The sequence below is a fragment of the Triticum aestivum genome, chromosome 3D (assembly GCF_018294505.1).
Source record: "Triticum aestivum cultivar Chinese Spring chromosome 3D, IWGSC CS RefSeq v2.1, whole genome shotgun sequence".
Taxonomy (NCBI): Eukaryota; Viridiplantae; Streptophyta; class Magnoliopsida; order Poales; family Poaceae; genus Triticum; species Triticum aestivum.
The window spans coordinates 198,574,439-198,588,443 of record NC_057802.1 but is presented as its reverse complement, the minus strand read 5'-3'; the positions used below and the strand labels follow the sequence as shown (position 1 = coordinate 198,588,443).

At 51.7% G+C, this 14,005-nt stretch overlaps 1 protein-coding gene across 4 annotated transcripts; it reads right to left on the bottom strand.

Moving 5' to 3' along the window:
• Positions 1-700: 700 nt before the first annotated feature.
• Positions 701-6,445, bottom strand: LOC123078221 (uncharacterized). Of its 4 annotated transcripts, none has more exons than XM_044500640.1 (7): positions 6,147-6,444; positions 2,891-2,939; positions 2,500-2,808; positions 1,802-1,850; positions 1,623-1,717; positions 1,405-1,532; positions 701-1,008 (listed from the first exon to the last, which is right to left on the bottom strand). In XM_044500640.1, exons 1-7 carry the CDS (start codon positions 6,299-6,301, stop codon positions 951-953), a joined length of 843 nt encoding a protein of 280 aa, XP_044356575.1. In that variant the 5' UTR covers positions 6,302-6,444; the 3' UTR covers positions 701-950. The 4 variants fall into 4 exon arrangements, with proteins under 4 accessions (XP_044356575.1, XP_044356576.1, XP_044356577.1 ...); XM_044500641.1 differs by having other exon boundaries at positions 1,405-1,529; positions 6,147-6,443; XM_044500642.1 differs by lacking the exon at positions 1,405-1,532 and having other exon boundaries at positions 6,147-6,445.
• Between the last annotated feature and the right edge of the window lie 7,560 nt (positions 6,446-14,005).

Below are 14,005 nucleotides of genomic sequence, written 5' to 3'. Positions count from 1 at the left end.
AAGCAGTGATTAGGAGGAGTGTTGAGAATAATAACCCATGCGTTATTAGGGGATAATCCCCGCTCTTTCTCACTCGTGCGGTTCCACATTACTAGCAACCGTCGTGTCGGTTACAGCCTAGAGAGACGCCTCCAGCGAACCGTCGCCTCCCTCGGAGGCAACCGTTCCATTGTATATAAGCTTCAATCATCAATAAAGAATACACAGTTGAATCATTTGTTGTCTCTCTCGCTCGTCTCTCTTTCAACAGTAAGTATTTATACAGACAAATGCATTGAAGAGGCATCCGTTCAGGAGGAACCGACGCGACAGTTGCCTTGGCAACTGCCTCCGGTTGGTACAAGGGGAGATTCCCTCCATAATTAACACATGTTAATTAAGCTTTCACAATTTGCACTCAATATTCAAGCAATAAAATTACAACGTCGGAGATTAATCATCTGACACAACAAATATAAAATGCATCTCATGTCGATGGCATCGCCTCCACACACGCACACTCATCCAGACACATATACACGCAAATGGACCCGCACACCGACACATGCATCCACACACACGCGCACACATGGGTCCAGTTCACACACATCAGCTTACATAGGCGCACAGGAAGAAAAAAACTACACTAAAAATGGGGGAAAACAGATTAAACGCAAGTATAAAAAGGGTAACCTGCATGAATTTTTTTTAAGACAGCTCATAGATAGCCCACACGGGAAACAAAATATTTTTATTGAGCACCAAACCATTCCAGTGCAAACGAACATAAGGGGGGAGGGGGGGCGGGGATATAAGATTGAAGAATGCTGATCCTTGGTGAACATTTACAGAAAAGGGGGGAGGACCAATTTAGGATTGAAGAATGCTGAGGTCAGGGTCGATGTTCACCTCACTACAGCATTTTCCAGTTGTAACATACATGATGTAGGATAATGAAAAGGAGCGGATCATCATCCTTCTAATGACGCCTTGCATGGTAAGCCTCTTATCGTGTGCTTGCACTGGAACCTATAACAGATGATACAGATTTACTCAGTTAGAAAGAATAAGTTCTGTAGATTGCAGCTCAAGCACCAATACAGGTTTCAGCACTTTGATAACAATTTAACAGCATAACAAAACAATATATACATTCAAGGTTCACTGCCCAGATGTCTGTAGTGTTTCGACTTCAAAGGATCTACCTCTGCACAAGTGCAATCACTAAGAATGCATGCAGTTTATTAACATAGCCTGAGTTGTGAGTAGCACATTATTATGCAGTAAAAGAAAGGCAATAGATAGATAGATAGATACACTCCATACTAACTCTCACATAATTATCGGTCCCAAATATAGAAGGTGCAAAATAACAGCAGAAGCTAACGATACTGATCGATGGCAGCAGATGATCAGAAATAATACCAGATAACATCTGACGGAGAAGATTCTGAAGTACAACATGACGGATCCACGATTGATGCAACATGCTTATTATTCTTTTGGTAGTATGCTGTATTGCATTTTATAGACATTTGCTGGGGTACAACCTGCTGGTAAAAGTTTTAGTTCATGTGTTTTATCTTCAAAATATTGGACGTTATGAAAAACAGAGTAAGTTAGCCATCATAAAAGTACAACACCTTCTTACTGTAACGGAATTCCCGTTTTGGCGCAAAATCCAGGGGTAAGTTCAATGTACAAGGACATCTAACCAGCAGAAACAGCTTGGTAGGGCCTTCCAAAACAATGGGTAAAGAAGCAGTAAGCTAAAAGTTGAATGCATCGTCAGCCAAGTCTAGTAAAACAGAATAACTAATACCTGTGTAAGATAAACTCCCTGCACCACATGATATAAGAGCTCGGACGGCCTAGAAAAATATATGTGCAAGTCAGTATTCCAAGAGCACAATGTTTCCACCATATGAGGATATAAGGCAATAACTTGTGATAAATGAAGAGAATAAAACAATATTCCATCATAAACTACTCAGTCATCTTCAATATCTAAATAGCTAGCTCCCCACTAACTCATTTCTCTCAGCATGCACACATGCCACCTCATCAGGCAAACATGCATGGAAAAAACCCACCTCAACATGCAAACATGCATGGAAAAATGCCCACCTCAACATGCAAGCATGCATGGGAAAATGCCCACCTCAATAATTACATACAATAAATTAATGTATTTTTAGTTTTCGTTCTCATATTATTGATCCAAATAATCAAATATCATTAAGAAAAATGTTGCAACCAATTCACGGCGCAATGTGTCGGGAATCATCTAGTATGACAAACAGCAGAGCAATAATCAACGTTCTGGTATATGACAAAGTTGTGAGTAGCAATTATTCATTTTGACCATCTGATGTACAAAGAAATGATGTACATACAAAGAAACATCAAATTTTTATCTTAATTAAATGCTGCTTTCAAAAAACTAAGACATATACTAGTAATTGTCCTAGCCTCTACGCAAATGATACTTCATGTAGTATTTAAAAAAGGGAAGCTCACCTTTCGAGAAACAGACTGAGCTAACTTTGTTGTACCATGCCCTTTGACACTTCCAGAATCAAATCTACCATGAGTAACTGTAATGTCATAGACAAACAAAGGTCGTACAAGACTCCCTCCCAGGATCAGGGCAACTCCTTCAATGGTAGAAACTTTATCAAGTGCTTGCTGAAAAGCAGAAAGTACGGTAGAGATGCCTTTCATTAACTTTTCCTGCTTCTTGATTCTGCATCTAACCTCCCTTTTTCGTGTGTTGTACTTTCTCTGATCAGAAGGTTTCAGTTCTGCCAATGGTGCTGTCATTTCTGACTAGAGATACCCATAAATTAATAAAAGGGTCATTGAGAAAATAGATGACAACATAAACATGCTTACTGCATACTGAACATACCATTTCCTCCTTTAAACCTGCAAATTCAGTTTCAAGACTCTGCAATACCCTGAAAATAGGAAAAAATAAAATAAACTTGAAATAATCTGACAATTATATAGAAATAATGTAAATAACTGTGCTGCCTAGTATGCTCTGCTAAATGGATATACTCTGTAAGCCAGACTACATGTTGTCTTCTAGTTTATTCATGATTCCAACACAAAATTTAAACAGCACATTACCATCAGATTTGTTCAAGGTTCGGTCGCCATTGATGCGTGCATTTTCGGGGTGCATAACATTATGACCTTCCCTGCGGACATAGTTGTCCCAGCAAAATAGGACTCTGGAATGCACAATTTAGTACTCCCTCCATCCCAAAATAAGTGTCTCAACCTTAGTACAACTTTGTATTAAACTTAGTACAAAGTTGAGACACTTATTTTGGGACGGAGGGAGTAATATATTGGCTACTTGTCAAAATGCTGGTATACAATTCACCCTTGAAACAAGAACCGTTAGTGACTGATGTACCAGTATCATTTTTTTTTTAAACCAGGCCGGTGACCAAACCAGTCAGGCTGCTGCTACATTGATTAACTGGTCTGGCCAAGTGGCCAATCTTTCTGGACACTTCCGAATTTTTGGTCAAAATTTCATGTCACTAACTTCGCATGACATGACGGGGATGAGCAGCATCTTCCAGATTGCTTGACAAAGGGATTGGGAATAAAGGACTGTAACTTGGCATGTGACAAGACGGGGATGATCGATATTTACCACCCATCTTGAGGGGGAGTGTTGAACCGGTATGGGCCTGGCCCATCACCACTATGGCCCATAGACCCCAAGCCCATGTGGAGGCTGACCTAGAACTAGAGGAGGGAAGGCAAGACGCTGTCTGGTGAGGTGCGCCGCAATACATGAGCCCGAGTTACATCAAGGTGAGGACTCGCGACTCAACACTCGGTCATGGCCGCTACCAATGAAGATGTCACCAAGATCGACTACACCTTTATCCCCATCACGAAGCACCTACACGAAGTCTGGACTGCATCTCCAATGATCTACACAACACCAGCCAGCAAGTTTGTGCCTGCAATCTGGCCATCAGCAGAGAACAGCATGCAGCCAGAATCCAACACCCACGCTGATGACAAGGGGCACAGCAGGCTACTTTCCCCACCTACAACCAACCCCAAGGCAATGGATGACCATCCCACATGCTTCTATAAGATGGAGTTCCACCTATGATGGGGAAGTTGACCTGTTGGTCTGGCTGAGCCGGTGCAACCAATTCTTCAAGACGTAGCGCACGGCCTTCACAGAGAGGGTGAGCATCGCCTTCTTCCACCTAACGAGCAGTGCATAACTGTGGTACCAGCAGTACAAGAACATGAACCCCCAACATGGCGCCGCTGCACTGAATTGATCAATACTCAATTCGGACCACCATCCCACACTGGTATCAGGGGCCAAGGAGCTATCCCAGTAGCTGCACCACTAGGGGAAGCGGCTGTTTCAGTAGCACCATCAGGACGCGCATGCCGCACCCTCGCTCCAGCAGAGGTGGCCATACGTCGCCAACAGGGCCTCGGCTACATTTGCAAGGAGTTATTTGTTCCTGGCCACCACTCCAAGAAGCTTGTCCTGGAGGTTGATCCGTCTGTCGGCAACGACGAGGAAGACCCTGAGGCCCCGACTAGATCGTCATTTCTCTGCAAAGTACACCGGTAAAACACACACCCGTAAAAAAAACGTGTGTGTTCCAAACGTGTGATTGTCTCGGTAAAATTTACACCCGTTCTTCAGATTACACTGTTATTCAGCCCTTATTGAAAACTCTCCTCGACCGGTCACTTTTCCCAGTATACCTCCCTCTCTCTCAATCAATCTAGGCAAGCACAACTCACGCGCCGCTGAAGGCACAGAGGACAGGGCGAGGCACCAAGGACTGCAAGGGAGGTGAGGCACCGGACATCTCCGTCGCCGCGAGCCCAAGCATGCCGCCGGCTCAACCAGCACAGAAGAGAGGCGAGGCGGCGGCTGCGACCGGGAGCAGGTGCGCTATGCTGCAGCAGCGGCGGCGACTGCGGAGCGTGCTCCGAGGCAGCGGCAAGAGCCTGCCCAATAGGACCAGGTTGAACGACTCAGGGCCGGAGCGAGTTTCTCATGGCCGACAGGAGAAGAGGCATTGGTGCAGCCTCCAGCGCTACGCCTCATTTGATTCACCCAAACAAAAGTTTACAACCGGAAACGAGTGTATCTTTTACAGGAGTATTTCATGGGTGGCTAGTAAAATACCTCTGTAAAATATTTACAGGAGTATATTTTCCAGAGCTCCCAAATGGGCCTGACTCTGAAGATATGGAGGTAATGGCAATATCATTGTCGGACATCAAATGCGTTCAGCCATGCACAGGGCAGACCTTGTGCCTCCCGGTCGATATCGATGGCAAAACATGGATGGCCCTGCTCCACTGCTCGATCCGGCATCCATGCAAAACTTCCTCACTGAACTTGTCGTGGCCATAATACATACTGTAATACTAACTTGAGCTCATATGCCCATTATTTATCTGTAAATGATCGAGCAAATGGGAAGCCTTGAAACCTCTCGCGCCGCCTTGCATATTAATATAGAGCCATCAACCAGCTAGGGTTTAAGAAGGGTTGTTGCATGACTTGGAATACAAGATTACAAGGGATAATAACCGTACAAGATTAGGAAGGAAAATGCATATCGTATACATGGTAGGTACAACAATCGTATCAATCTAACACCATCCACATATCAGACGTTAACACAGGAGAATGACCCCGCAAAAAGAAAAAAGAGAATGACAAGCAGCATTAGGCTAACATATGAAAACAAAACGAGTTGACTGAAAAGGAATCGAGTAATCTCATATCTAAACCTCACTTATATCATCGCCCTGTATAATTCAATGGTCGAATCCAGTAAAACCATTCGATCCAAATCCTTGACTTCTCACACACCACAAACGGGGAGTTCAAATTGACGGATTTGTAGTATTTACCAAATCCGCTCAATCGTACCCAAACTAGGTCCACAAGCACGAAGTGTTACTCAAACTCAGCTATTAGTAAGAATTGGACCAAACCAAACCAAATTCGAAGATCATATATCATCTAAAATGCAGTAAAGATGAGATTTCAACCCCAGGCAATTGCTTGAAAGAACTATTGAAGCTGATTCCTAACACCAAATCGCAAGGGAGGAGGGAGGGGGAGGGGGGGGACTGAGTGTTACGAGGGAATCTGGTGGTGCATGTAGAGAACGAAGCCGAGCAGTTCCTTCACGACGTGGAACACCTCCGACCGCTGAAGCGCCGCTGCAGCCACCTGCACCTCCACCGATCCTGGCCCCCGCCTCTCGTCGGCTCCTAAAGAACTCGTCGGCTCCATCCTGCTAGGTGGCCGCTTGCGTCCGCAGATTGAGCGAGTTTACATCAAACGGGGCGTGTGGGTGGGTGGGGGCCACGAGAAACGGACTGGGCGTTGGGGATAAACAGAAAATTAGGTTTTCAATATTCGGTCATCGAATTCGGTTAATTAAAAAGAAACCCACGTATTTGTACTCAAAAACTAAAAGACGAGAATTTGGATAATAAGTATTGGATGCCGTAATTCACCGAACGTGCGATGTATATGGACCGTGTCGAACGAGTTGTCAGTTGTACGGCCAAACAGCCCGCACGTCCTGGCTCAGGCATACGGCCCGACCGCCCACACACACGATGATGTAGGGCCAAGCCCTAGCTAGCGATTTTTCACAAATTGGAGGGGGGAAACCCGAAGAACACGAAGAACACAACAGGAAAACGTGAAAAACCACAAGGTGAATGATACGTCTCCGTCGTATCTATAATTTTTGATCGTTTCATGTCAATATTCTACAACTTTCACATATTTTTGGTAATATTTTATATTATTTTGGGACTAACGTATTGATCCAGTGACCAGTGTCAGTTCATATTTGTTGCATGTTTTTTTGTTTCGCAAAATATCCATATCAAACGAAGTCCAAATGCGATAAAAATTAATGATGTTTTATTTTGGAATATATGTGATTTTTGGGAAAAAGGAATCAATGCGAGACGATGTCTGAGAGGCCCACAAGCCCAAGGGGCGTGCCCCATACCCAGGATGCGCTTGGCAGGCTTGTGGCGCCCCTGTAAGGTGGTTGGTGCCCTTCTTCGGCCGCAAGAAAGCTAATATCTGAAAAAATGGTGTTAAAATTTCAGCTCAATCGGAGTTACGGATTATCGGCAATTTAAGAAACGGTTTTCGGCCAGAAAACAGGAACGCGAAGTACAAGAGAACAGAGAGAGATCCAATCTCAGAGGGACTCCTGCCCTCCGGGAGCCATGGAGACCAGGGACAAGAGGGGGGATCCTCCTCCATCTTGGGAAGGCCAAGGAAGAAGAAGAAGGAGGGGGACTCTCCCCGTCTCTCCCCTTGGCGCTGGAACGCCGCCAGGGCAATCATCGTGTGACGGCGATCTACACCAACAACTCTGTCATCTTTATCAACACCTTCATCATCTTCCCTCATCTATATTCAGCGGTCCACTCTCCCGCAACCCGATGTACCCCCTACTTGAACATGATGCTTTATGAATCATATTATTATCCAATGATGTGTTGTCATCCTATGATGTTTGAGTAGATTCTTGTTGTCCTTTGGGGTAATTGGTGAATTGCTATGATTATTTTAGTTTGCTTGTGGTTATGTTGTTGTCCTTTGGTGCCCATCATATGAGCGTGCGTGTGGATCACACCGTAGGGTTAGTTGTATGTTGATAGGACTATGCATTGGAGGGCAAGAGTGACAGAAGATTCTTCCTACCATAGAAATTGACTCATACAGGATTAAAGAGGGACCAATATATCTTAATGCTGGTTGGGTTTTACCTTAATGAGCTTTAGTAGTTGCGGATGCTTGGTAATAGTTCCAATCATAAGTGCATTGTAGGATCGAAAGTAGGTCTAGAGGGGGGTGATTGGACTACTTGACCAAATAAAAATCTAGCCTTTTCCTAATTTTAAGTCTTGGCAGATTTTAGCAACTTAGCACAAGTCAAGCAATCAACCTACACATGCAATTCCAAGAGTGTAGCAGCGGAAAGTAAAACATTGCATATGAAGGTAAAGGGAAGGGTTTGGAGAAGGCAAATGCAATGTAGACACGGAGATTTTTGGCGTGGTTCCCATAGGTGGTGCTATCATACGTCCACGTTGATGGAGACTTCAACCCACGAAGGGTAACGGTTGCGCGAGTCCATGGAGGGCTCCACCCACGAATGGTCCACGAAGAAGCAACCTTGTCTATCCCACCATGGTCATCGCCCATGCAGGACTTGCCTCACTTGGGCAGATCTTCATGAAGTAGGTGTCGGATTACGGGTTCCGGCAAAACCCTTGAGGTTCGAACACTGGGGTGCGCACGAAGATCTCTCCTCCCTCTAGCTCGCACGCATCATGATCTCACGGCCTAGCTCGACGGACCCAAAGAACAAGGGGACACAAGATTTATACTGGTTCGGGCCACCGTTATGGTGTAATACCCTACTCCAGTGTGGTGTGGTGGATTGCCTCTTGGGCTATGGATGAACAGTCACAAGGGAAGAACAACCTCCTGAAGAGAGGTGCTCTTGTGCTTGGTGAACTTGTGTGGTCAAGGGTGATCTGAATCTCTCTTTCCTACTGTGGTGGCTTGCCCTATTTATAGAGGCCCTGGTCCTCTTCCCAAATATTGAGTGGGAAGGGATCCCACAATGGCCAAGTTTGAAGGGGGACAACGAGTACAAGTTATCCTGACAAAAGTAGTTTTCGCCTGCCAAAGGCTCTGGTGGTGACGCCATCTTGGGCTCCACGATGACCTCCGTCTTGCTGGTCTTGGTCTCGTTGCACCGATGTGGAAACCTTTGCCTGATGCCTCGGGACTCCTCGCATGCGCTTGCCTCTTTAGCACCAAAGAGGAAACCAGGACACTGCGCGCGGGCGCCCGCCTGGTCACGGTCGTCATGGCTTGCGTCACAAGGACCTCGCGAGGTTCCCCTTGCCTTGATCTCTCCGCCCCTCGCGAGCCAGCCTGGGGAGGCTGCCCACGAGGAGGTCTTGTGTCATCCGCCTCACGAGGCTTGGCCCCTCGCGAGGGTCTTGAGCGTTTGCTGGTGAAGATGGGCCGTACGGGGCCGCTGGTGGAGCCACGCCGCGGGCCGCAGGCAGGCAAGTCTGGGGACCCCCGTTCCCAGAACGCCGACAGTAGCCCCTGGGCCCAAGGCGCGCTCGGACTTGGCTTCGAGGCGAAGCCAAAGGGCAAGTGCGGAGTGCCGCGGGCCCCAACAGCCTGCGGCCTTGGTCGACGCGTGGTGATTGATTGGACGTGGGCGTCTCCGCTTCCCCACGCTGCCTCGGCAACTGCCAGACTAACAAAAGACTGGCACGGGCAACGCTTGCCTTCATTGCTTCCTTTCGCCTTGCTCCAGATCCCCTTTCTCGCTCCTTGCTTCCGAAATCTCCAGATCTGCCTCAATCCTCTTCCGTTCAGCGACCAATGGTGCCCCGCAAGGTTAAGGCTGCTTCGTCGTCTGCCTGGTATGAGCCGGCTCTGGACGCGCCCAATGCCTCGAAGAAGAACCTCGCCGCCACGCGCCTGCTGACGGCGCGGGAGAGCAATGAGAAGGGGAAGACCGAGCTCCGGGCCGGCTCCGCCGAGCCGGAGGCCCAGGGGAGCACCTTCTACCCCTTCTTCATGAGCAGCGTCGTCGCGGGCCTGGTTCCCCCCTTCTTCGACTTCTTTTATGCCGTACTCCGCCATTATAGGTTGCAGGCCCTTCATCTACATCCCAACTCCGTCCTTCTCTTGTCGATCTTTGCCTTCTACTGTGAGGCGTATGTCGGGGTGATGCCGTCCGTGGCTCTGCTGCGCCACTTCTTCTTCCTCCGAATCAACGACGGTCATACCTCTGGGTGCGCCAACTTCATCGCGGCCGGCAAGGCCAACGTGATCTCGAAGGCTGGGAAGAAGGCCGACGGCTTCAGGGGCGAGTGGGTCATGATGGACGCCAAGTGCGTCCACCCACGGTTGACGCTGCCGACGGAGATGCCCCAGTCCAGCGAAGGGTGATCTTGCACGAAGCTTACTAACGACCGGGCGAAGCTGGTGCTGGAGAAGATGACTGCCGACCTGAAGCCGGGCAACGCGAAGGCGGCGAAGCTGACGGGGGCCATGCTCCTGAGGGAGTTCTTGATGCTACGCGTGGCTCCACTCCAGGCGCGCTCGCGCCCCTTGTGGGCGCTTGAGGGCGCAGAAGATAAGCTTCGCTTGAGCCCGGAGGCCTTGCCTGAAGAAGGGCTAGCTGTGGCTCTCCGCCTCCTGGTCGGGGACGACCAGGAGTACCCGCCGAGTGCCTTCATTCCTTTTTTCCTTCGCAAGGACGGGGTGTAGGTCGTGGCCGCCATGCCCAGCTTTGACGGGTGCGGGCTAGTGCCGCCGGCGCTCCCTGGGGTCCCGGTGGCGACGATGCCAGTAGACGTGTCTTCTGGTGATTCCCGCGGGGAGGGGAAGAGGAAGAAGACGAGGAGCGCGACTCGGAGGCGACCCCCGAGGGGATAGGGGTGACCTCCCCCCTGCGCAAGGCCGACATCCTCCGCACCTTACCTGACGATGACGACGAAGCCGATGTCCTTCTGGAGAGGGAGGAGCCGCCCTTGGCTGGGGCTCCTCGAGGCCCAAGGCCAGTCCCTAGAGGAAACCACCGGCCGAGGTTCCGACGAGGGGCAGGTCGGCGCTGATCTCTCGAGATGATGCTTCCGCTCCGACACCGCCTGGAGCTGCTTCTGGCCCATCTGCTGCCCCTTCTTCTGCTCCTGGAGCCCGCGCGCCCGCGCCTCAGGCTGCGAGGCTCTCAGGCTTCAATCTTAAAAAGCGGAGGGACTACACCGCGGTGGACCAGTAAGTGTTCTTGCCCCTCCTTGTTCTTGCTTATGCTGCTGATCCTTGACGCCGCTCCGTTGTGCAATTAGGCCGACGCCCGCGGCGAAGAAGAGGAAGGAGGAAGCGGTGGCGCAGCTTGGGACCAATCTGCCTGCTGCGGCTGCGTATCCCTCCGTGGAGAGGGCAGCGTTGGTGCTCACGCCTCTCCGGCTCGATCGTCCTTGCGAGGCCTGGGGGAGCATCCTCAGGAGGAGTCAGCCCCCATGGCCCTGCTGGCTGCGGAGGCACCTGCGGCCGGCTCGGCTGCTGGGGTCCCCAAAGCTCAGGAGCCCCCAGCCTCCTAGGCTATGGTGACAATGTTGCCTCCTCCTCCTCCTGCTACACCGTTGGTTCCAGGTCCTTCCTCTTCCCCTGACGTCTTGGAGCGCGCTCTTTCTGAGATGACCCGGCTGCGAGAAGATCTTTAGGGCGCCGACCCCCACCTAGTAGTTGGGCGCTTGGAGCTGGTCTTCGGTTGGCTTCACTCAGACGTATCCGTTCGGATGGCGCTGAGCCAGGCCTCGGCGACCTCCGAGAAGGACAAGCAGGCCGCCACCCAAGCCGCGGCTGCTCGCGAGGTGGCGCTGAAGGATGTCGAGGCCGCCCAGGGTCGCTGCCGGGTGCTGGAGGTCGAACTGAAGACTCTGCGCAACGAGCGTGCGGAAGAGGCTCGTGGCCGCAAGGCGGAGGAGGAGAAGATGAAGGCCCGGGAGGACGCCATCAAGGGTCGCGACGCCGAGCTGGAGCAGTTGGCGAAGACGCAGGCCGTGGAGCGTAGCCGGCTGGAGAAGCTGGAGCATAAGGTGGAGGCGGAGAAGGCCGAACTTGATGCCAAGGCGAAGGTCCTAGCCGAGGACCGCGCGGCCTTCGAGCTCCTCGAGGAGAGGTCCCGCCTGGCACTGGGGGCACTCTACGAGAAGGGCTTGGAGGAGCCGCTGACCACCAATGAGGACGGCCCCGCCCAACTGCTTCCTTATCTGGTCGAGGCGCTTGAGGAAGTCGTGAGCGGTATCGGCCCCATGACAGAGGAAGAAGCCCGCGTTCTTTCCTCAGCCGCGCTGACGCGCGTCTTCAGCCACCTCCATCTTTGTGATCCCGCCGCCCACCTTGACGAGCTGCTGGAGCCTGTGGACGATGAGCATTGCACAACCGCTGCCGCTGCCGTGAGGGGTCAGGTGGAGCTCCTGCTGAAGAAGTTCCGCGCCTTTGACCGGCGGTGCGGCTGATCCTGCAACTCCGGTTGGCGGTGCAGGTGAAGGCGACGCCACCAAGGAAGAAGCATCCCTTGCGGGCGACGGCGGTGTCCAGGGATGACGGAATGACTTCCCGGCGGCTCATTTCCTGTTTAACTCCTGCAACATGCACCATGCCTCGTGGAGGCGTTTAAACTTGTGTTTGGTATTGGGAGAACAATATGTCTTGTAATATTTGCTTGAGATTTTGTGATTTCCTTCCAACTTGCTTTACGTTCTACGTCGGCAGGGCCCGACCCCGCGCATACCTCAGCCGTCGTTGGGTCGTCCGGATCACCGGGACGAGACCAAGGGGTGAGGGGCTACATGGCCAGTTAGGCTCCTGAGTCGCGATGCTCAGGAGTCCCCCTTGACGTGCAAACAACTTACAGGGAGGAGATGCAGGAATAGGTCTAGTGTTCTACGTTGGCAGGGCCCGGGCCCGCGCATACCTCAACCGTCGTTGGGTCGTCCAGATCACCAGGACGAGACCAAGGAGTGAGGGGCTACGTGGCCAGTTAGGATCCTGAGTCGCGATGCTCAGGAGTCCCCCTTGATGCTCAAACGACCTTCGTACCTTTTCCCTCGCCGAGGCTCGGCTCGGAAGGGGCGCGCGACGACTAGGTCCGGGGGACCTGGCAGGGTGGCGTACGCTTGGGCATGACCCGAGCGCAGCCCCCGTGCCCAGCCCCCTCGCGCGCCTCTCCCGAGGGGAGGTGTTGCGATGAGGCCGGACACTGAGCTCAAGGGCTCCCTGAGGTTGATACGGCCAGGGGGCCGCCCTCAGTTGTTTATCACCAGCGTGGAGCATAGCGCTTCCGCACTTGCACGGGCATAACCGCTCCTCGGTAGTGTCGACAGCCAGCGCAGAGCATGGTGCTTCCACTGGTGTGTGGGAGGGGACTCCCTACTGCGGAGAGCCCTCGGGGCGTGTACAGCCCCGCCCTGGCACGTGGCTTGCACGGCAGGGCTATACGAGGTGTGTCTGGGCACTCGTGAGCCAGCGCGGGACTCACGAGGCCCTACCTCAAGGCGGGTTGCGCCTGGTCTTGGTTCTTGTTGGCTGTGGCGGTCCTGCCAGATGGTTAGATGACCTGCGCCGAACGAATCTCCTGAGGTTATCACATGAGAAGGCCAAGCACCAACAGCCCCAAGAGGTGACATGAACGGGACCGGCCCGCCAGACAGAGCTCAGCCGTTGGATTTATTGACGCTGCAGGGACGGGCCCGAGCACAGATGCCGTGCCTAACCCTCTTATGCGAAGGATCCTGAAGAAAGACAATCGGCGCGCGGCTCCGTGGTGGGTGACAATCAAGCAGGTGATAACCATAGATGGATTATGCATGGAACATGAACTAGCTTAGGTAAATGCAAGAACGATACACGCCACTGGGTTGGACCCAAGCGGCTTAGGGACGATGCAGCCCGAGGGGCACCCCCAACAGAGTAAGCTAAAGATGCAAAAGGATACATGCCGCAGGGACAGGCCCACGCGGCCTGGGAATGATGCAGCCCGAGGGGCGCTCCCAGCTAAATAAACTTGGAAAATGTCACCTGGTTCCGTTGTCGAAGGAGTCTTGGGGTAGCTGAAGACACGTGGCGAAGGGGTTGCTCCTCACGAGCCACCGGGGCCCTGAGCCTCGGGAGGCTCTGGGGGTCCAGACGGTTCCTTGAGGACCGTCTCCATCTCCTCCAGGACTGCGTGATGCCTGGCCTCCTGAGCCGTCAGGACGCTCCGCAGGTTGCGCTGATAGGCGGCCACCATGCTCGGCAGGCTGAATGGCATGCGAACATAGCTGTGAGGTGGGCCCTCACAATGCCCCACACGCGAAGGCCAGAAAAGCTCCTGAGATGCGCCCATGTTGAGCCCTGGGATGTCGATGCAGACGCGCAGCC